The sequence below is a fragment of the Aptenodytes forsteri genome, unplaced genomic scaffold, assembly GCF_000699145.1.
Source record: "Aptenodytes forsteri isolate BGI_AS27 unplaced genomic scaffold, ASM69914v1 Scaffold146, whole genome shotgun sequence".
Lineage (NCBI taxonomy): Eukaryota > Metazoa > Chordata > Aves > Sphenisciformes > Spheniscidae > Aptenodytes > Aptenodytes forsteri.
Window position 1 is genome coordinate 4,687,382 of NW_008795128.1, and position 20,926 is coordinate 4,708,307.

At 54.4% G+C, this 20,926-nt stretch overlaps 2 protein-coding genes across 2 annotated transcripts in view; one reads left to right on the forward strand and one right to left on the reverse strand.

Annotated features, from left to right (window-relative positions):
• Positions 1 to 1,795, forward strand: part of PHF21A (PHD finger protein 21A) — a 130,409-nt gene extending 128,614 nt beyond the window's left edge. Inside the window, exon 18 of the mRNA XM_009277530.1 lies at positions 201 to 1,795. Within this exon, the coding sequence (XP_009275805.1) occupies positions 201 to 455 (255 nt within the window). The 3' untranslated portion in view covers positions 456 to 1,795. The remainder of the gene's footprint in view (positions 1 to 200) is intronic.
• A 9,151-nt stretch (positions 1,796 to 10,946) lies between these two features.
• Positions 10,947 to 17,835, reverse strand: LARGE2 (LARGE xylosyl- and glucuronyltransferase 2). The gene is made up of 14 exons (XM_019471612.1): positions 17,724 to 17,835; positions 17,170 to 17,426; positions 16,671 to 16,753; positions 16,274 to 16,397; positions 15,560 to 15,731; positions 15,283 to 15,394; positions 14,912 to 15,017; positions 14,670 to 14,795; positions 14,362 to 14,517; positions 14,081 to 14,244; positions 13,518 to 13,796; positions 13,044 to 13,190; positions 12,671 to 12,866; positions 10,947 to 12,548 (listed from the first exon to the last, which is right to left on the reverse strand). Exons 1-14 carry the CDS (start codon positions 17,821 to 17,823, stop codon positions 12,351 to 12,353), a joined length of 2,220 nt encoding a protein of 739 aa, XP_019327157.1. The 5' UTR covers positions 17,824 to 17,835; the 3' UTR covers positions 10,947 to 12,350.
• Positions 17,836 to 20,926: the final 3,091 nt, after the last annotated feature.

A 20,926-nucleotide genomic window follows, 5' to 3' on the forward strand; every position in this document is an offset into this window, starting at 1 on the left:
GTTTAATTCCTCAGCCTGCAAATACGCATTCTCCCGTGAACACAGCCCTGAGACTCTTTTTCTTCTAGGCTGGGAAAGTGAAATTGTATCTGCAGCCTTTTCTGCATACTTACATTTAGATCTGTGAACATCATATTCCTTCTCTTACCTTCTTTCATTCATAAGCTTAAACTTATTACTGCTTTTCTGTTTTGCTGCAGAAATGCATGGAAATGAAGAATACCATCCTTGCAAAACAGAAGGAGATGCACAGCTCCTTGGAGAAGGTAAAACAGCTGATCCGCCTCATCCAAGGCATCGACCTTTCAAAACCCATAAACTCTGAGGTCAATTCAGTAGCCATCTCCAATGGCATGGACTCCACTAACAATACTAATGCTGCCACCTCCACCTTAGCCCCCTCCCCTTCCCAGAGCTGCATGGTGAACTGTAACAAGGGCGATGAGACTAAATAACACAGTGAAGTTAAGAAGGAGCCAAGGGAGGTGGCGGCGAGGAGGAAGAGCAAAATAATGAAACTCTAGAAAAGCAAAACCGGATTTCTTCTGGAAAGTGCAGAATTCTTTAGTTCTTTGGTTCCAGAGAGAGCGTGAAGATGCTTGTGCCAGGCGGCACCGGAGTTTGCCAATTGATCCTTCTTATTCTGTGTGTACATGCAAAGTTTGGATCATGTTACATGAATAGTGCCAGCTGGGGGTTCTTTGCCAGCACCATGCCAAGTGAAATAATATATTTACTCTCTCTATATTTTACACCAGTGTGTGCCTGCAGCAGCCTCCACAGCCACTATAGGTTTGTTTTATTTTTGTTTGGGGTGAGGAGCAGGGATGGGGGAGGAGAGCAGGTTTCAAATCCTTATTTGCAGAACAGTTTGTTTAGCTAGGGTAAAACAAAAACAAGTCCAAAGAGCCTGTGGGCTTTTCCTGTTTCTAAACTCTCAGTACTATTAAACCAAAAAAACAGAAATATAAATTATCAAATCCCAGTGCCCAGAAGGGACAAGTCTTATCAAATAAGCAGTATTTACTATTGTTTAGACAGGAGATGTACAAAAGGAAAGGAGATGGACTTTTCACTGAGTAACCAGCACATGTACAGACTGAGGATCTACTGTCCCAACAGCTTTGGGTTAATCCTATTTCTTCACATTAAACAACAGACATGCTTTGCAGAATTGGTTTGGGTCCTCACACTCATCCAGAAAGCCTGTGTTGGGAATGGGAAAATAGAGGGCCAGAATCCAGGGTCAGCTTGGAGCATTGGGCGGAGGTGTCCCAAGAGAAAATGTGCATCGATTACTTGAAAATGAGTTTCCAACCCTTTTCTATATTTATAAACAACAAAGGTATCCTGAACAAAGTAGCACATGACCCAGATGTGTGAACTGAACAGAGAAATGTCCTTTTCTTTCACTTCCTTTCTCTTCTTTTGGTAACAAGAACTAAATAAGGAATAGAAAAGCTGTTTTTCAGGCTGACAGTCTAATTAAAGAGGTAGATGGGACCTTGCATGGTATAGATTAGAAGTAATAGTGTCAGTGAGATACAGTGAGTCTTTGTGAGTCCTTGTGTCATCGTTTTGGGCACTGTTTTTTTATGCAAGGGCAAAATCTTTGTATCTGGGGGAAAAAAAACAACTTTTTTAAATTAAAAAGGAAAATAAAAGATATTGAGGTCTTCCTAGTGTTACTTAAAATAAGATCAAGGTAAGAAACATTGTAAAAAAAAATTACAAAAGTGCTATTTGTTTCCTAAACAAGTGATTTCTATTAAAAAGGTGTCAGAACTGGAGAAAATGCTGTGTACTTAGAATTTTTTAACACAGACTTTGCTTATTTATGATGACATTCTGCTGTGTTTGTGTTTTAAAATCCAATGGGACAGTTTCCATAGATTGTACCATACATGCTACTGGCTAAACTCTAAAGAGAATCAAATCCTACAGTGCTGGATCTCACCCCACCTGGAGGATCTGCCAGGCTTGTCTCTGCTGTTACCATATCTCCCCCATTCTTTCGTGTGTTTGTAACCCAGAGAAAAGCAATTGGCAGCATGCTTGTTTAGGGCTTTTATAGTTTTGTGATATGGACTGATTAGAGCTTGAGAATGAAAGACAGTGAGTTGGTTGGACTGAAATCGCCTTCTGTTATATCCTCTTGTTTAAGAAGTTCATCTCTTATGTATAATCTTTTCACTCTAGATAGCAAAGCTTGCCTTGTGCTTCCTATTATTGTGGGGTCTGTCTCAGTTTAGAGTGCCGATTGTGGTCACTTAGGGTCATGTCCCGGAGCTGCCTAGTTTCACTACTGCATATAAACATTTGGGCAAACCCCGTTTCTACTGGAAGTACTGGGAAAACTCTCTTTACTTCCAGTGGGAACAGAGTTGAGCCTCTACACACACAATGTGAGGCAGAGTCCCTGGTATGGCGCCCTTGAGAGCATGTATCAGGTGGCGAGGCAGACCTGCTCAGCTGGTTCTAGTGGAAAATAGAAAAGCTTTGGATTTCAAGGATGCATTTCTGAGCAAGAAGAAGTGAATACTCCAGACATTACATAGCCTGAGAGAGTCTCTTTGCTGCCACAGCCAAGTATGCTTCTGTGGGATTCTTGGAGCTGTTTTCTTCCCTTTCCTTTAGGTTGCCCTTCTGCCCTTTAAGGACTTTTATTCCTTCTATAGGAGTGTGCACTATTTTCAGCTCTGAGCTCAGAACTGATATCCCAAGTTCTCACATTTGTCTGTAGTTGGGAAAGTGGCTCTTACATGCACTTCTCAGCTGAACCTGTGATAACCTCGACTCTGTCTTTTGATGTTTGAGTTCTGTTCTGGAACTAGCAGAGCTGGAAGGATAAGTTAGCACAAGTGGCAGGGAGACAGCTGGGCAGACGACGTCAAAACTGATCAAACTAAAAATGTCCTCACATCAACCCAGTTACCAGTGGGGGTCATTACCATAGGGCAGCACTGGGCCAGCAACCCATAGCATTTAAACAAAGGACTATGTATTTCAAGGGATGAAGAGAAAAAACGAACTGAACATGAACCTTCTTTCTTTAGAATATGAGCCAGCAGCTAGCGACCAGATACTCAGGAGAAACTGCCTTTTTGGCCAGGTTGTTCTCTAGTTGGCCGCTTGGGTAATTCTTAACATCATCTTCTGAAGCATCGAGTATGTTCCTGGTAAGAGACAGTCTCTAGCGATAGGTGCACTGAGTCTTCATGATTCTCATGTTCTTATTTCTGGTGTTACCTTCTGAGCTCTCTTGGAAGCACGGCACTATTTGGGGGTAGCAAGCTATGCCTGAAGACTTGATAGTCCTTCTGTTTTCTTTGCCAATTCAGTAGGGGATGGAAGTGAAGTTCACTGGTAGCCGTATTTAAATTTGAGCGCAGTTAACCAGCCAGGAGATGTTGAAACAGCTATTACTGCTTTTCTGAGGCATGTGTTTGTCTCCAGAATCCCAGTAGATAAGTATAGACTTTTATGTCCCTTTTGTTACAGCATTTGTGTTCCAGACGTAAAAGGACGCTTTTACTTAATCATTACCTGGCAGAGAAATCATCTTAACTTAGACTTTTTAATGCTGCTAGGTAGTTTTCTCTCTCTCTCGCTGATCCTGTTTGGATGCTTTCCCTCCTGGCTCTGCAGCAGTATCAGTCAATAGGCAAGGAGCATTCCCAGGGCTGCACTGACACTGGCAATGATGCTGCTACATAGACACAAGTAAATTGGGGTTGTCTCTGCCCAATTAGCAACAATAGGGTGGAAGGGGAATTGGCATTTGCTAAAAACAGAGGAAAATGGTTTTTTTCTAGCTGCTCTAAGAGGTTCCAATCAAGGGAGAAATTTAAACTCTTTGACAGCTTAAAGCTCAAGCTTGTCTTCTGGGTTTGGATTGTGTGGGGTTTTTTTTTCTCATGTAATATTTGAGATAGAGTGAGTTTGTACTAAAACTTCTGCTCTTTGGGAAGCTGTCAGAATGACTGGCGTTTTGTATTTCCAAACCACCATCAAGATATTAACTAATTCTTATGTCATTGCTTGTCATTGGTGGGAAATAAGTGGCTTTTAAATCTCTGCTATAAAGGAGGAGATGAGACCACAGAGGAAGCTCATATCGGAGACGGTCCTGGCTCTCAGCCCAGTGCTAAGGGCTTTAAGAAGTCACCCTGCTTCTTTGCTCAGAAATAGAGTAAGCGTTGCAGAAGTAGTTTTTTCCCTTCTCCTTGCAATCTGTTCTTTAAACAGCTGGAAAGGTGTGTTGTGGTCAGAGTGGGAAAGCGAGCATGTGACCTGGCTAGAAGAATTAGTATTATCATTAGTATTCTCATTATCTTCGTTTAGAGCCAGCAGTGGTTTTAGTGCTGTACAAAACGTGGTAAAGGTAATACTTCTAGGGATGACTGGCAGATGGGGTGAGTAGCATGGATGATTCTTTGAGGACATCATTAGCCATCGTTAGCCATGTTACCATGTTGGTAGGATGAACTAATGGTTTGCATGAGCAAAACAAGGACTTTGTTCTTTGTTGCAAGCAAGTTTCTGTCGGTGGGGATATGAATTAAAAGCTGCTAACCTAGAAATTAAAGAGGTGATAATTTTATGGGCAGATCTGTTGGCTTTGTTGTTGGTAGAAAAAACAATATTGTATTTTATCCTTCCTAGCTGACCAGGCTTAAGAAAGCAAGTCTGTATTCCAGCTGTCTAGAAATGTGAACCCTAATTCTCACCTCCTTGGCTTCAAATCATCTTCTTCCCTGTACTGTTGCAGAGACAGCCCTGAAAAGCAGCATGATCAGCATTCAGGAGGACCCAGAGTGAAATCTCCCCCTTAGCCCCACCAAGCTGTGGCAGCCCACAATACAGGGATTAGTAAACTCTGAAATGTCCTTCCCATGTGGATACAGTGGAAAATATTTGTGAATTTGCAGTGCACATGTTTCTCTCTCTTTTTTTTCCCCAGCTGGGTTGCACCCTGCCCTCTTTGCTTCTGAAGCACTAATGATGAATACACGTTTTTTAATGAAACATGTTTTTAAAATATCATATTCAGATGTCAAACCAAAATTCACTCTTTTACTGAGGGCCTCTCTCAGTGAGCTGCTCAGATAACCGCTGAAATACCGATATTACACTTCCTTGTGGACCATGCCCCTGTGGGCAGAATTTGTTGTGTCTTTTCAGAACTGTCTTGACCCTTCTTCACCTCCATTTGTCCTCCCTTGGGATTCTGAAGATCCAGGGCAAGTTCAGCCTTGCTGGGTTACTGCAGAGTTTTCTGACAAGTATGTAGAAACTCTTCAGAAGAGTCAGGAACCTGGAGAAATATGAAGATGTTTTGTCGTGCAGCTAATTCATTTGGCACTTAGGCTTGCCTGGCCAACAAACTACCTCAGCAAAGGCCATTCCCAAGCACTATGTGGATTCTGTAGTTTCTGGCATTCAGAAGGCAAAAGGTCTCCGAAGAACCCTTCCAACAGCCAGCTAGGTACTGGTTCTGAGGGCATGTGAGCAAGCCTCGCAGCAACACGCTGTTGGATCCTTGTTTTCAGTGGTCAGATCTGGACCAGGGAATGCCCTAAAAATCAGGTGGGATTAGGAAAACACAAGAGCTGCAGACATCTTGTCTCCAGGTTATTGCTGTCTTACTTTAAGCCTCAGTCCTGTTTGTAACACCTACAGAATGGAATGTAATACTTGAAAAATATGACTCTATCTATCCTTTACCCTTAGCTCCCATTTCCCCCATGTTTATCTTTTATCTGGGACAAGAACTTTCTGCATCGTTGTGTCTTGTATAGGCTGAGCACATAGTTGAAACTTGCCAATAAAGAAAATTATTTATACCATGCACTGGTAAGCTTGGTAATTATAGACCCATGAAAAGACAAACACCTCTCCTAGAGGTTAATTTAAGATGTGGGCTTGTTTCAGAAAACCAAGACCTTACCTGTGTGAGGGTCTGTCTGTATCCCCTGTCAGTATTACTAAACTACCTGAGTAGTGAATGGAAAACAGGCTCGCCAAGAGCGTTGGTGCTGTGAAAAATGCTGTGCTGCGCTGAAGTCTGTCGCATGAGAACAGTCAGGCCAGGGCTTCTCATCTCCCCTGGCCAGAGGTGGGTGCTGCAGGGACAAAGGAAAGGACAGAAGCCTCTTTTGAGAAGTAAGGGCAATGAGAAGGGGTACAGGGCTGGAGACAGGGGAAAGGAAGAAGGGAAGCAGGAGGAGCAAAAGAAAGGAAGATTACGTGGGGTAAAGCAGAGCAGAGAGAAGAAACGGAAAGCGATGAGAAGGAGGGAAAGTGCGGGTAGGAAAAATCCAGGAGTGAAATAGGGCTCTGTTGTGAGGAGACAGGTATCCCTGCAGTTACAGGGTTTGAAAGAACAATGGAAAGAACAAAAAGGCTCTTCATCCTACCTCGATTTCTGACTTGGGTTGCTCTGTGTTCCAAAAGGACCAAGTGTGGTGGGAGAAAAGAGCTTCTCAGCTGGAGATGGGGAAGGAAGTGGGCACTAAGTCATCCCTAGCTCTGCTTCTGCTGCCGAGTCACCCCATCCTGACCAGAGCCTTGTTTGACTTCTGTGCTACAACGTGGGACAAGGCAGATCAAGCAGACCTTGGGGCAGCCAGAGCCTGCTCTGATCTGGACTGAATTAATTAAAAATTTCCCTGGCTAGAAATATTCCCGGGACTAGCCAAAGGTTCAGCTCATCAGTGTGGTTGCACCTTCCTAGTTCAAGTGTCACGATCAGCCTAGTTGAAACCAGTGTCAGCTTCCAGAGGTCCTGGGTCCCGAGTGAGCGGGGGAGATGATGCCGGGCAGGACCTGTGAGTCAGGTGCTTCTCGGCTGTCTCTTGGAGTATCTGTGCAAGGTTCCTGTTCTCTGGGCCATCACGTCTGGCAGTTCTGTGTCAAAACCCCTCTGTGCAGCAACGCCTCCCTGTTTTCTTAGGATCTGGTTTATTTAGGGACACATGTAAAAAGGCGGTTCACCAGGGCAGCTAGGGGCATGTGGTAAGTTTAACATAACCCTTCGGGAGCTGAGCCTGGAGAGCCGTGCTGAGGGTCTGCATCGAGGCTACATTAAGCAACAGTCCATGGGGACTCTCCTGGGAGAATGGCTGTCCCGGCTATAGTGTGTTAGCAGGGTCGTAAGCTCTCTGTGTCTGTTCTTCTTCACTCTGCAGTATCCATGCAAGTGTCAAATGCTTCAGGCAGAGAAACTCAGCCCAGTCCCATCTAGGAAGGAAGAAGTACTTAAGAGCATGTTTACTGTCGGGGGTGCCTGGGGAACTCGGAAGCCTTGTAAGCTTGGCTCTGTCTGTCCTGGGTGGAGAGGTGGCACGGAAAGGCAGCAGCAGAAAGCAGCGAGCAGTGAGCGGTATCAGTCTGCTGGCACTGAGCAGACTTTTCACCACCTGGGGAATTTGCATCTTTTTTCTTTTTCCTAAATTTACGCCGGAAAATACAGACCTCGACCGATTCCTGCCCTTTTGTTGCCTGCCTTCTTTTATTTGTGTTGTTGGAAAAGAAATGAAGTATTGTTGCCTCTGAGCTTTGAGAAAGCACTTTTCTTAGTGAGCAACCAGAATGGCCTTGGGGGTGTAGCTCAGGCGGGGAAGGGAGGCAGTGGCTTATGCGGGTCTGGCAGTGGCTTATGCAGGTCCAGCACTGGCAGAGGCCAGCTCCTGGGGCTGTGTTCAGTGGCCACCCTTAATTTTGGATCACCAGCGCTCAGGATTGATACTGCAGCAGCACTGGGAAAACGCTGTGCCCATGCAAGCAAGGGCAGGGGGCTCCCCTTGCTTGTTATCCAGATCTATCAGGCAGGGCATGCCAAAATTGAGGGGGGGAGGGCACTTTTTTAAAAGAGAAAGGAAGAATCCCCCTGTGCCTTGCATTCCCCTCCGTAAAGCGGGTACCGGCAGCTCTGACACTGCAAGAGCTGTTTTTCATGGGCTGCAGGCACTGGGAGCAGGCACTGTTGAAAGAAGAGGTACAGTCACGCTCCATGCTGGGTGCGGCAGGAGGCTGCATGTTTCTGCTTGTTCTGGGCTAATGTGTAATTTCTAATCATAGTCTCATATGTTTCTTTAATTATCACTGGCGTCAAAACAGTGATTGACTCTAGAGCCAGGAGTAGCGTCTTACCCACCAGCTCTCCCTTCCAGAAGGTACATTGTCTCCGAGTTGTTCCTGATGCCATATGTGACAGGCAGCCAAGACCCTCCTCATGGAGGGTTTTTGCTACCACATAAACCCCTGAGGCTCAGGCATCTTCCCGGCAGCCCCACGTGACCAGAGCCAACAGGCGGTCGTGCCCCACGGACTGCTTCACTGCAGTTAGAGCTGCAGGGCTCCCCCAAGCACCCTTTTACACTGGCAGAGGTGCCTTGGCCGCCTTTCATAGTCCCACAGAAACAAAGCACAGGGGTGCTGTTGCAAACTTACATTAAGAAGAGATTAAGCAAGGTAACCGGGAGGAAGACAGCTAGTGCCAACCTGTTCAGGCTCCTGCGGAGGAAGGGAACAACTTTGCAGTGTTAACAGCAGTGGAGCCCGTGGTGCAGAGAAGTGGTGGTGAGCTGCAGCTTGCCTGGGAGGGCCTGGTGCAGTGGTGGGGTGGCTTCCCGTGTGGTACTTCGTCTTTTGGGGGGCTGACTGGCTCTAATCTGCAAACACCCACCGTGTCGTCCACAGCTGAGGGCAGGCGGGTTGTGAAGGCAGCTCTGCTTGTATAGAGAAAATACTCAGGCCTCGATCACAGCTTTACGTTCCTGTGATCGTGCCAGCACCATCTCAGTAAACTTGTTGATGCCACCACCCCACCTACGTGCCGTGCTTCGTCCTGTCCCCCCACACCCCCAGCGTTTTACCCGAGACCAAGCTGTACAGCGGGAGTCCTGGCTTGGGGTCGGACCAGGAGCTGATGCTGAAGGGCGCCGTGTCCCAGCCCCGGTCCCTCCACAGCCTGCCCGACTTTCTCCAGGTGCTTTTGGTGAACAGCCCCCAGTTCTGGCGGTGCAGCCCCCCGCGGCCGTGGGCCCGGTGCTGCCAGGGGACGGTGGCAGCTTCTCTCCCGGCTGGGTTTCCGCACAGCGAAGCCATGGCTCTGCCCTCTGTGAGCCGGTGCCGCCTGTGCTGCCCCTCTCCCTGCCAATCTCCTGTCCTTGCAGGCCCTGGTGTAAAATGCCCTTTCTGACCGGTACCACTTTGTTGTCACAGAATCACATCATGAGAACACTGATTCATGAGCTGGTTTGGGTTTTTAAAATATCTCTATTTTTTTTAGCCTGATGCTCATAGTGATCTGCAGTCTCTTTGCTGCCTTCAAGTCCCTTGTGGTTTCAGTTTTGGTACAAATGTGTTTAGATTTTAGCAAATTAAAGTTGGGGGGAGGGGGTACAGAGCATCTGATCAATTTGTATTTATTTATTTTAACATTTTACTAAATAAAACACAATAAAATCTCTTGTCTCCTTAGCTGTATGTACCAGGCGGGGACAGTGCATCCCACAGGCACAGGGGATGGTGCGGTGCCCACAGAAAGTCCCCAGCCCCGGGAGGGGTTTCTGAGCGTGGCTCTGTGCAATGGCTGCGGTGCGCTCCAGCTCGAGGCTTGCTTTCTTGGCAGGGAGAAGGGTGCTGCGTTAGTAGAAACGAATTTTAGCTCTAAAAGGGGCTGTGCTCGGTTAAGAAAATCTCCGCGGGCTCTGACTCAGCGGTTGCCTCCAGCTGATGCCGCCCGGCAGAGGGCACATGGAGACCAAAACCGAGCTCGGTTTACTCCAGGTACCTAAACCCTTGTAGGCAAGTTTTGAGCTAAGGACTGGTTAGGCTGGGAAGGATTATCTGAAAATGATGGCACACAGTCCTCCTGCTTAAGCATAGCAGTACACCTTCCAAAAAACTGCAGAGCCAGCATTTCTGTAGCCATCTAACCATCAAAGAAATGCCCAGAAGAGGTCTGCTCCATCCTGGCACTGCTCCACCACCACGTCTCTAGCAGAGAGCAGGCTAAAACTACTGTCTAGATCTAAACCTGTGTTGTTGCTTAGTGCAGAAGCAGAGCGATATTGGTGAGCTTTGGCTGTATTAAACAAAAGCTGTCTGCTAGGGACCAGTTGGGTGGAGCTGCGCCTGGCTTCACGGTGATTAGCAATGTCTTTCCAGCCCTTTCCCAAATAAAGCCTCAACAACTTGCTCCTGGCGTACCACCCCTGTCCTCACCCCCTGCGGCTGCAAGGCTGGCGGCTAGTACAGCCTAAGAGCCGGCTTTTATTCCCAACGGTCTTGTAAAGCCAAGGCCACTCAGTGGGGGAGCCCCAGTCAGTCCTGTTGCCTGTGTCATGGCCAGAGCTGGGCGCCTGTCCTCAGCGGGCGAGGGGAAGGTCCTGCGGGTCACGGCGCAGCGGCCAGCTTGACACGCTGGTCTCGCAGACGAGCCACAGCACCGCCAGAAGAACAAACCACATCTCTTCTACTTGGATGTGATTAAACTGACTACATGCCTAAGCTGTAAAGCCCCAGGCTCCGTTTAAAGGGCACTGGCTGCGCAGGCAGGCTGCGCTGCCACCCAGGCTGCCAGCCCTGCTGCAGCACCAGGAACCGGCAGACTCAATCCCACCGGAGTCAGCAACTGCCAGCTGTTTCAGAGCTGGCAGCAGACAGGCACGCTTGCCCCTTGGTGACACAGGCATTTCTTTTGCCTGCTGTTGCTTCCTGCTCCCCAACCCTTCCACTGTGCCAGCCAGAAAGGGAAAAGGCTTCAAACGCACCAGGCAGAGGCAAGCCCAGTGATGCTTTTCCCCAGCCGAGGCTCAGGCTACACCTGCATTGCTCTCCTCCCACCACCTTCTCTCCAGGGGACACGTGCAGGCTCACAGCAGAAAAAAATTAATAACCAGGCAGTTCTAACAAGGATGTGAAAAAGAATAAAAAAGCTTTAATTTAAAAATTAAATTAAAAAGAGAGAATAAGCAAGAGGTGCTTGTGCCCTTTCCATACCCCGCGCTTTGTATGGCTCCTCTTAGCCGCTCCCACCATGGACGGAAATCCTACACCTGCACAGAGCTGGCTCTTGCAGCCCAGAGTAATGCTAAGGAGAGAACAGCGGAGACTGCAGCAGCAGCTGGCCTGGAGAGCCTCCAGGGCCACCAGCAAAATCATCCAGGAGGAAGAAAGGATTAAAAAAAAAAAAAACCCAAGACACCCTAATCATTTAATTCTTATGAGAAAAGTATTAAATAATTTAAATAGCGTGAGGAAAGCAATGCATCCTCTGTGCTCCAGTGTGTGATAGCGGTGGAACAGTGCCCGGCCAAGCTGCTCCCAGCGTGGGGATCCCACCACAGTGCTCAGCTACGGTCTTGTCCAGTGTCAACCACATCCCTGATTGTCGATGGCAGCGTCTGTGCTGCCAAGAGCTGGGGAGGAGCGGGGTGGCCCCCTGCCAGGAATTTCTCCAAGCATGTGCTGGCCCACGAAGCTGCTGCTTCGCCCATCGCAATAGCTGCCAGGCGTGGTTCGCAGCCCTGCCCTGCGGGACGCTGCCGGACCCAGGACGGGGCCTGTCACTGGCACGGCCACTTCCAGCCGGGAGGCGCAGGCCCGTTCTGGGCGCACACTGCTGGGGAAGGCAGACAGCCCATCCTCCTCCGGGTGACTCCCACACCACCAGTAGTGGACCAACCCCACTGGAGACTTTGCATCCATACAAATGGGGAGTAACAATATTTCGCCCTGTTAACCAGCCAGCCTCGGTCCGGGCTTGAACCGGGTCTCCACAACTCCTGGTACTCCCTGGCCCTACCTCCCAGGGTGTTGGGAGGCTTTCTCTGAGTCTGCTCCACAAAGGATGCAAAAGGATGCTCTACATCATCCCCACTCACCAAAGCCCTGGAGGGGTGTGTGGAGGATTGGGACCTGGGACCACAAAGCAGAGGCAGAGCAGGGTAAGGTACAGCTCCCAGGCTTCTCGAGGAGCCAGGCCCCAGGCTGAGGTGAGCTAGTGAAGGCTGAGAATCCACATCTGCTAAAACAGGGGTGGGAGGAGACCCGTCCCCTTGGCCCCTGGCATGGGGAGGTTCCCCTGTAACACAGGAAGGCTGCTGCTCCAAAAAAACCCTTGGCCATGCCACAGCAGCTTGACCTGCAGGCACTGCTTGTTCTCACAGCTGGCATCTTCCATCTTACCTACAGGCATCCCTTTGCTGGGCTGGAGAGGCTGTGCTGCTGACTCGGTTCCCTCGGGCCAGGCTGCGGCAGTGGGCCAGTGCAGGAGGGAGGCCCTGTGCCCTCCCCTCTCCAGCGTGCTGCTAGCACCCCGCACCCACTGTCCCCGGGCATCACAGGCTCCTCTCGGCGGGGGGGGGGTGGAGCGCGGCAGCCCCGTACCGCCGCGACAGGTCCTGGTGGAACTCCTCCCGCAGTGTCTGGAGGCAGCCCCGGTACCCTGCGCTCAGGCGAAACTTGGAGATGTCGAAGCTGGGGGCGTGGGGCATGTGGATCATGAAGGCGTTGGGCAGGACCAGCAGCTCATACTCCTGGGGGCAGAGCAGCAGCCCTTACTGTCAGCAGCGATTTGGTGGTACCAACATGTCACTGCCTGGCCAAGACCCCTCAACACCCAGCGCCTCCATGGTGCCAGGAGCAGCCCCTCACCCACCTGCGCATCCAGCTCCATGATGTGGGACACCTTATTCCAGCCGAAGCCCACGAACCTCTGGTCGTACTTGGGGCAGTCTCGCCTCACTACAACGTAAGGCTCGAAGTCTGGCTGCCATGCCACGCGGTACGGCACGGTGGCCGTCCGCCACTTGGCGTAGTCAGTTGGGGCATGGCCTTTTGGCCACACGTGGTACCTGCAGGGAGAGATGGAAATGAGAGACCAGGCAAAACTGGCAGCTCCCTGAGACAGGCAGAGGATGCAGGGGGTCCTCTGAGCTGGCTGCCCCACAGCCCCAAGGCACAAGGGTACAAAACTGGCTTCTGCTGGGTGTGACAGCCCCGTTGGATGGCGAGCCAGCTCCAGTCCCTACCTGAAGGTGTAGAGGGAGCCCATGTCCAGCATGGAGAGCAGCTCTGCTTTGGATTTGGGGAAGGTCAAGCGGTAGTGCAGGGTCTCAAACGCCGGCACGATGAGAGCTGCCTTCCTCTGGGGCAGCTCCAGCTGCTGGATTGAGTTCCTATGGTGGTAGGAAGGGTGTGAGGTCTCCCAGGCTGTAAGCCTTGGCCTCAGCCTCCTTCCTCAGCCCCTCCAGCCTGTCCAGAAGGTTATTAATGGGTTTAGACACTTTGTAGCGGTGCCATGCAGGGGCAGGAGGATGGGGGCAGCCCTCACAGACAAGCCCATGAGCGCTGGTGCCTGACAAAAGCAAGGGCAGGATCCCAAGGTTGCACACAAAGGAAACAGTTTCTGCATGTTGAGAACTGCTGCCCAGGGCGTTTCCTGCAAACCCCGGTGCTTGGGGAGCCCAGCAGGCTGAGCAAGAGCTGGCTGGAGAAAGCCTTACCTGAGGTAATCGTAGAGGCCATACATAGGCAGGAAGTCAATGTCTGTCAGAAAGACGTATGGCGTCTGCGTGTTGGCCAAGGCCACGTTGCGTAGGAGGTTGATGGGGTAGAACTGCCCCTCCTTGTAGACAATGTGGTAGGCAACGTTGCGGCGGGCACTCAGCACCTCTGAGGCCTGGGCGTAGCGCAGGAACTGCTGAGCCTCTGCATCTGACATGTACAGAGCCAGGCTGATGGGGCCCGCCCAGTGTTTGCAGATGGCCTCCAACATCTGTAACCTGTGAAGCAGAGGGCACTGCATGAGCGGGAGACCTGCCCTGTGGCAGCTTGGCCAAACCCAGAACTGGGTGCCTGCCAGTAAGCCACGTGCCAGCTGAGCCCAGTTCAGGGGGGAGCAGGAAGAATTGCTGCTCCCAGCTTGGGGTGTTGCTCCTCACCGCAAAGTGCTGGTGTGAGGGTGAGGAACCCATGTTTCAAGATCCCTGGTAGCTCCTAAGCTGTGGAGTCACCCCAGAGGAGTAGAGGTGGGATCCGACCTCCCACCAGCTACACCAGCAAGTACCTGTCCATGGAGAGCTGGGCCACGAGGGTGACATCGGTGGGGTTGGGAAGGGCAAGGAACTCGTACTGCAGGAAGAACAGGTGGATGCGGTGCTGCGTGAGGTGCTGCCGACGGAAATCATAGCAGGGATCGTCCTCGTCCAGCTCCTCCAGCGCTTGCTGCAGCTGCAACGCCGTGAAGGTGAGGGAGAGCAGGACCCCCACGGGGAGCTGGGGCAGCTGCATGGGGTCTCTGCCCACCCCACACTCTGGGGTTGGGGTCAGAGTCGCAATTGCCCTCACCTGGTCGCTGGGTGGGCTGGGGAGACTGGCACAGCCGAAGAGCTCCCTGCGCAGCAGGTTCCCGTCGTACTCCAGGAAGGTCAGGTAGAGGTTGCGGAAGAACTCCACGTGCTTGTTCTTCACCCGCAGCTTCTTGGGTGAGTTCCAGTGGATCACCTGAGGGCAGTGGTGTGTCACCCCCTGGAGGGGAAATCAGCAGCACCCAGCACTCCCCAAGCGCCCAGACCCCATGCTGACTCCCACGGACCTCCAGCGCATGCGCTGTCCTTCAGGCCCTCCCCAGTCTCAAAGGCAGCAAACCCACCCACCTTGAGATCTGAGACCTCCGTGTAGCACTGCTCCGAGCGGGTGTGATCAGAAAGCTGCACGTTCCAGAAGCAGGGGAGCCGGTACACCAGGGCCGGGTCCTGCTTGATCACTGCGTTAAAGATGTCCTAGGAGAGAGAAAAGCGAGTGCACAGGTGGATGGGGAAGACAGCATGGCCCCCCACCTGCCAGCAGTGCTAGGGGAACGCAGCAGGGCCGACCACCCCAGAGGAGGGACCGTTACCTGATCGGCCAGTGAGGTGGAGAGCATGCTCATGAGCTCCCGCTCCGCCGTCAGCCGCCACATCTGCTCCCAGCCCAGGCGACGCAGGCGGTCGAGCAGGAGCCAGGATCGCCCGGGGTGCCGGGGGGGAGGGCACTGGGTCACCGAGGGAACACCCAGCCATTACAGAGCTGGAGCACAGCAGCCTGCATGCCTTCGGCCCCTGGGACATGCCACTTATCTGCGCCCACCCACAGGACCCTGGGGGGCTGTAGCAGCACCCTCGTGCCCACCACTCTCCTGCCTCACCTCAGCCTTCCCCAGCCTCGCCGTGCCAAGTGCCGCCTCAGCTGGATGCACCATCAGGCTGCAGGGCCCACCCCAGCAGCCCACACTCACCCGTGTTGAAGCCACGTCCCAGGGCCGGCCACGGTTTGTGGTTTTTCCACAGGTTACCCAAATACCAGTCGCTTTGGTTCTCCACCAGCCCAATCACCTGCTTGTCTGAGGAAACAGAGGGATGTGCATGCAGACCGTCTTGCTGTAGGTTCAGAAGGCCCAAGCAAACCCACTGCACTGGTGCTGTGGCAGATGGGGACTGCCACCCTGAGCCCAGCACCCAGGGTCCTGCCAGGGCCCCAGTGGGTCCCAGGGGCCCCCTGTCCTCACCAGAAAACTTCCCGAAGACAGCCCAGAGCTCAGCGATGTCGGTGGCGAAGGTGATGTCGGTGTCCAAGACGATGACCTTGGAGAGGTTGGAGGGCAGTGCCTTGGTAAGCGTCAGCTTCATCAGCCCGTAGATGCCGGAGTAGTGCTTGTTGGGGATCCACGACACCTCCGGCTGCAAGGCGACACGGCCTCAGGGCTGGGCACGGCCATGCCCTTCCCCTGCCCGGGCAGGACGGCTGTGTGTGCCCGGCACCTCGTGCAGAGGAGGCCAGCAGAGAGGCACAACAGAGCTGCGGAGCCAGCCAAGCCTGGAGCATCTCCTCCAGCTGCACTACCGGCAGCCACACCTCTCTCTCCCCAGGCCCTTCAGGCACTCGCTGGCTGCATCTCCTTCTCCTTTGCTCTCACCCTGGCCTGGCTCTTCCTCCAGCCACCAGAACCCCCACCTGAACCCCAGTGTTTCAGTGCTCAGTGGGGGACCCAGCTCCGCCGCAGAGGCAGTGCTACCCCAAGGGGCCTCCCCACCCCTCCAGCACCAGCCCTGTGCCCCCCTTCTCAGCTGCACCAGCAACAAGTCCAGAAAGGGGAGCAGGTGAGCAAGGGACCAGCAGGAAAACAGTTAATAAACCCCTTCCCGCTTGCCCCTCTCTGCTGCTTCCCTCGGCCCTCCAAGCACTGGGTTGGGACAGGGCAAAGGGGGGGGCAAGTGCCTGCCTTCAAGTCATCGGCGTTGTAGAAGCTGACATGGACTGATGGCACCATCCAGGACTGGAAGAGCGTCTGGAGGATCTGGTGGGCCACTGAGTCCGTGATGAAGTGAAAGTGGAGGGGGTTTTTCCTGCAAGCACAGCAGCACTCAGCACCACAGCAGGAAGAAGAGGACATGATCCCCATCCCTCCCACCCCTGCCAGGGGACAGACATCAGCTGAGGGGGCAGATGGAGAAAAATCAGCCACCTGGGAGAAACAAATCCCCCTCTGGCCCTCTAAGCAGTGGCACAGGGTGTAGAGAGAGGCCCTGGAGCCCCTCTCCAACAGCACTGCCCCCCCTACAGCAGCTCATCTGGGAACCCCAAACCAGCGGGCCTCTGGCACAGCACCTCCCCATTACCTGTGGAAGAGGATGGATTTCACCAGGGTGACCACATCCCGGCTCGCGTTGTGCCCGGCGCACACAATCGCAACGTGCAGGAGCTGCCCAGAGACAAACGGCGCCTTTTTGAGACTGGACACCCCTCCCTCGCAGGGGCCTGTCAGCTCCTCCCTGGGGTCATGCTATGGGGAGAGACTCCATAACCCAGCCCTTCCCCTGGGGAAGGAGCCCCAGAGAGAGGTGGGAGTCCCCCAGCTCAGAAGCAGGGACCAGGAGTCTGGCTGCCACTCCTCCTGTCTGGCCTCCTTCTCCGGAGAAGCAAGACACCCTCACCCACCGGCTGTGGCCCATTAAGCACCATGGAGAGCCAGGATGAGGCCCCAGTATGGCCAGAGCACTGGGTGAGCAGTGCCAGGCAGGTTGCACATACATCCATGCTCAGCCAGGGTCCCAGCCTCCCATGTGACATCCCCTATCCACTGTGCCACCGTGCCACCGTGCCTGTGCCATCACCCACCTCACACTTGTGCACCGTCCGCTGCTTGGGGCAGGCTGTGCGGTTGCTCCTCTCGCCTCCGGGGGGGTCCCCATCCTCGGCAGAGGCCCCCCACTGCGGGCTGCCGTCGCTGCCCTCCACCTGCACCTGGCTGAGCTGCAGGCGGAGCTGCTGGTTCTCCTCCTCCACCCTGCGCACCCGCGAGGCCAGCGCCTCCCGCTCCACGTCCCGGCTCGGCTGCTCACCCAGGCAGGGCGGCAGCAGGAGGAAGCGGCCATCTGCAGAGAAGGCATGGGGCATGCAATGGGAACGGCAAGGCAGAGCTTGGCCGGGAGGGACTGGGTGTGGATGGTGGGGCAAAGCCCCAAATGAGAGGTCCCGGCACACCCCACGTGTGCCCAGCCAACGTCACAGCTCTGCTCCCCGGATCCCGAGGGATGCCCCTGGAAATGCAGAGCTCAGATACACCTGCAGCAACTTGCATGGCCACAGAGCAACCACCCCAAGGTCTCGGCCTCCCCTGTCCACCCTCTGTTGGGGACCGTCCCTTGATCCGAGGAGGAGGACCCACTCACATTCGAGGCTGCCCACAAAGAGGTAGAGCCAGGAGAGGAGGATGGCCACGGTCACCGTGGCGAGCAGCAGCTTCAGCTTCACGCGCCAGGAGCGCAACATGGTGTGCTGGCGGGACAGGAGCGGCGAGGATCAGGTGGGCAGCCCGAGCCCGGCTGGCCCCAGCATCCTAGAGCCTGCAAGGGGCAGGGGAGCAGAGAGAGTGGTGTCACCAGCAGCCCTGCAGCCCACACCCAGGTGCCTTGACATCCCCCAGCAGGATGTCCCCCGTCTCCTGCTCCCTCCAGGACACCCCCTGGGCGAGCGCAGTGGCAAGGCAGATGCCCTTCACCGCTCCAGTGACAGCCTCTCCCAGCTGGTACCCTCCTGCCCATGCTGGGGCATCTGGACCCCCCCAGCGCCTGTCCCACCACCCTGCTGTGGCCACACAGCTCTCAGGGGGGACCTCAAACATGGGAGGAGGGAAGGAGTCCTCCAAGAGATTTCACTCCAGCTTTGTTCCTTGCTCCTTGCCATCCCACAGGCAAGAGGAAAGAACGAAGGCTTCCCGTGGGATGAGAGAGGCTGTGCTGGAGAGGTCCTCCCTGAGCCGGGTGGCTGGTCACGGGGTGGTTAATGGAGCCTGCCCTTGAGAGGGAGCACAGGTCCCTCCCCCACCGCCTCCGGAGGCCTAAGGGGCCAGGACTGCTCTTGAAACGCGGCCTCAAGGACACGTCCAGGCTGGGTGGGAGCGCAGCCCACGTAGAGCCAGGCGAGGAGCCCAGCTGGGCATGCTGGCTCCTTCCCAGCCCTCCCGCCGGCAGGCTCGGGGGGATTCCCGCAGCGTCCCATACCAAGGTCTGTGGCGGGCCAAACACCTCCCCCTCTGCTCACAGCCATCTGCCCCAATGAAGTTTGGTGGAAAAATCCCAAACGCTTTGGTGAAACTCACTTCCCAGCACTGCTGGCTCAACGGGGCATGCTGGGGGACCCCCCTTGTCCTGCCGCGGCAGCTCCAGCCACGCATGCTGTGCTGCTTTCATTCCTCAGTGGCGGCAAGACGCTCCCCCACCGGGCACAGCACCACACTCCCCGCTTTGCTCTGGTGCCCAGGCCGAACACGGGGACAGAAAGCCCGCCTCCAGAGAGCCCTGCCCCGAGATCCCAAAAAGCCAGGTGCCCAAGGCAGACAAAGACCCCACAAAGCAAGGAAACACCAACCTTTCCCCGCCAGGCTGGCCTCGCTCCGCACCCCTGCCTGCCTGCCTGCCTGCTGCAGCTCAAGACTGAGCCCCTGCCCTTGGTGCAACATCTGGAGGCTCAACAAAAGCTGCCGTAGGGATGAATGGGCCGGATTAGGGTCTGCTCCCGCTCACACACACCCCACCGGAGACCATTGATGTGCAGATGCCCATGGGGCCACCAGCGCTTGGGGGCTGAAACAGGCAGCCTGGGAGGACACCACCCTGAGCAGCCTCTGGGGCCAGGGTGCAAATGCCTGCCCACTGCAGGAGTTGCCTGCTGCGGGTGGATGGCAAGCTCGCCAGGAGCAAGGGGTATGCAGCAACAGACTCAGGCTCTGCAAAGGGCTGGGGCAAGGCCAGCCTGAGGAAGCATGGCCACCCTAACCCACTGGGGGATGCAGCCGAGCCCCCATGGCAGCAGGCAGGGCACCTGAGGGCTGCACCCCTTTTCCTCGCGGAGAAGGGGTCCTGCTGGCACCACAGCTCCCTGCAAGTGGGGCCCGGCATTGCCCTGCTTTTCCGCTCTATGGAGCATGCCAAGCATGGGCATGGCAGGGAAGAGGGAGCTGACACATGGAGCACACCAGGCCCAGGCGCCCCTTCTCCCTGCCACAGCCATAAGCCGTGCTGGACCTGACAAGGTCTCTGCACGCTGATGCCAGCCTGCCTCCCATCCCACAAGCCGGTCTCCACCCCTCCTGCCTGGCCTGGGCATCCCCCAAACTTTGTGTTGAGCTCGTAGCACGAGAGGCAGGGACGAGACAAGATGAGGGAGGTCAGCCGGCAATGAGCAGTCTGGGAAGCTGAGGGACGGGAAAGAGACTTCAGCTCAAACCAAGGAGAGAGAAGGTGGTGACACACAGCAGCACCCCTCCTGGTCCCGCTTGCCCCCATGGCCCCTCTGGGGGGGCCTCACTGCAGGGAACGGCACTCTGTCCCCAGCCTGCACGTGAGCACGCTACCGGGACAGCAATTTTGGGGGACAGGATGGAACCAGCAGCAGGCCAATTGCCAAAGACCCTCCTGGAGGCACCCAAGGACTCCATCCATCCCCTCTGTAGCACCCCCACCCCTCCTGCCATCCCTTCTCCCCCTCCTCACCTGGCTGCTCGCCTGCCCCCCAGGAGGCGACCTCCTTACCTGCCTTTCTCCTTCTCCTCCTCCCCGGGCGCCTCTCCAGCCGGCTGGCAGCCCACTGCTGCTGCTGCTCCCTCCTGGGTCTGCCGTTCCCCCGTCCTCCCTTTACTCCTCCCTTTCAGATCTGACACTTCCCCCCCTCCTCCCCGCTCTCAAACCCAAGCTCCCCCCGCACGCCCCGTGCTGGCCCCCCTTTCGGCGGAAGAAAGAACAAACAAAACAAGAGATTAAATTCGCTTTCTACTCAAGAGCCCCCAGCGCCAGGGGCACGGAGTTGCCCAAAGTAAGTTGGGAGGAATCCGCCCTCCCTCCAGCCCCCTTCCCGCTCCCAGGCCTCAAATATCCCTCCTTTGCCAAGATAAGGGAAGCATTGGGATTATTTACCCCCTACCCAGCACCTGCCTCCTCCTTTCCCGGGGCAGGTGCAGGAGCCTTTGTCTACACGGAGAGATTCTTGGGGGGACTTTGGAAGGCAGCAGAGCCCACTCCATCTCCCTTTGGCTGGCAGAGGGGGGGGCTGCACGGCCAGCCTGGGATGCAAGTATGGCAAGGGTGGGGTGCAGTCCTTGCTACTCAGAGAGAAGAGATATCAGCTGCCGTCAGAGCATTAGCCCCTCACCTGGACAGAGTGCAAACGCCACCGTAGGTTTGAAAAGGAAAGAAGAGCTGCCCCCCAATTACCCAGGCTTGCTCCAGCCTCACCAGCCTAGGAAAGCGGGGGCTCCCCGAAGAGCGCAGCGTCCGCCAGACCTGCCCAGTGCACCGGGAGTGAGCAGGATGGCAGCAGGAGGAGTGGGAGGCCGGGGCTGGGAATGCTAACTATGCAGAGACGGGCTCTACCTGCA

Coding starts and splice junctions, on each gene's coding strand:
- LARGE2 (XM_019471612.1), bottom strand. CDS start 17,823: ATGTTGCGCTCCTGGCGCGTGAAGCTGAAGCTGCTGCTCGCCACGGTG. Junction 16,754..17,169: donor GGACGGTGCACAAGTGTGAG/GTGGGTGATGGC, acceptor GTCTCTGGGCAG/CTCCTGCACGTTGCGATTGT. Junction 15,732..16,273: donor ACAACGCCGATGACTTGAAG/GCAGGCACTTGC, acceptor GTCGCCTTGCAG/CCGGAGGTGTCGTGGATCCC.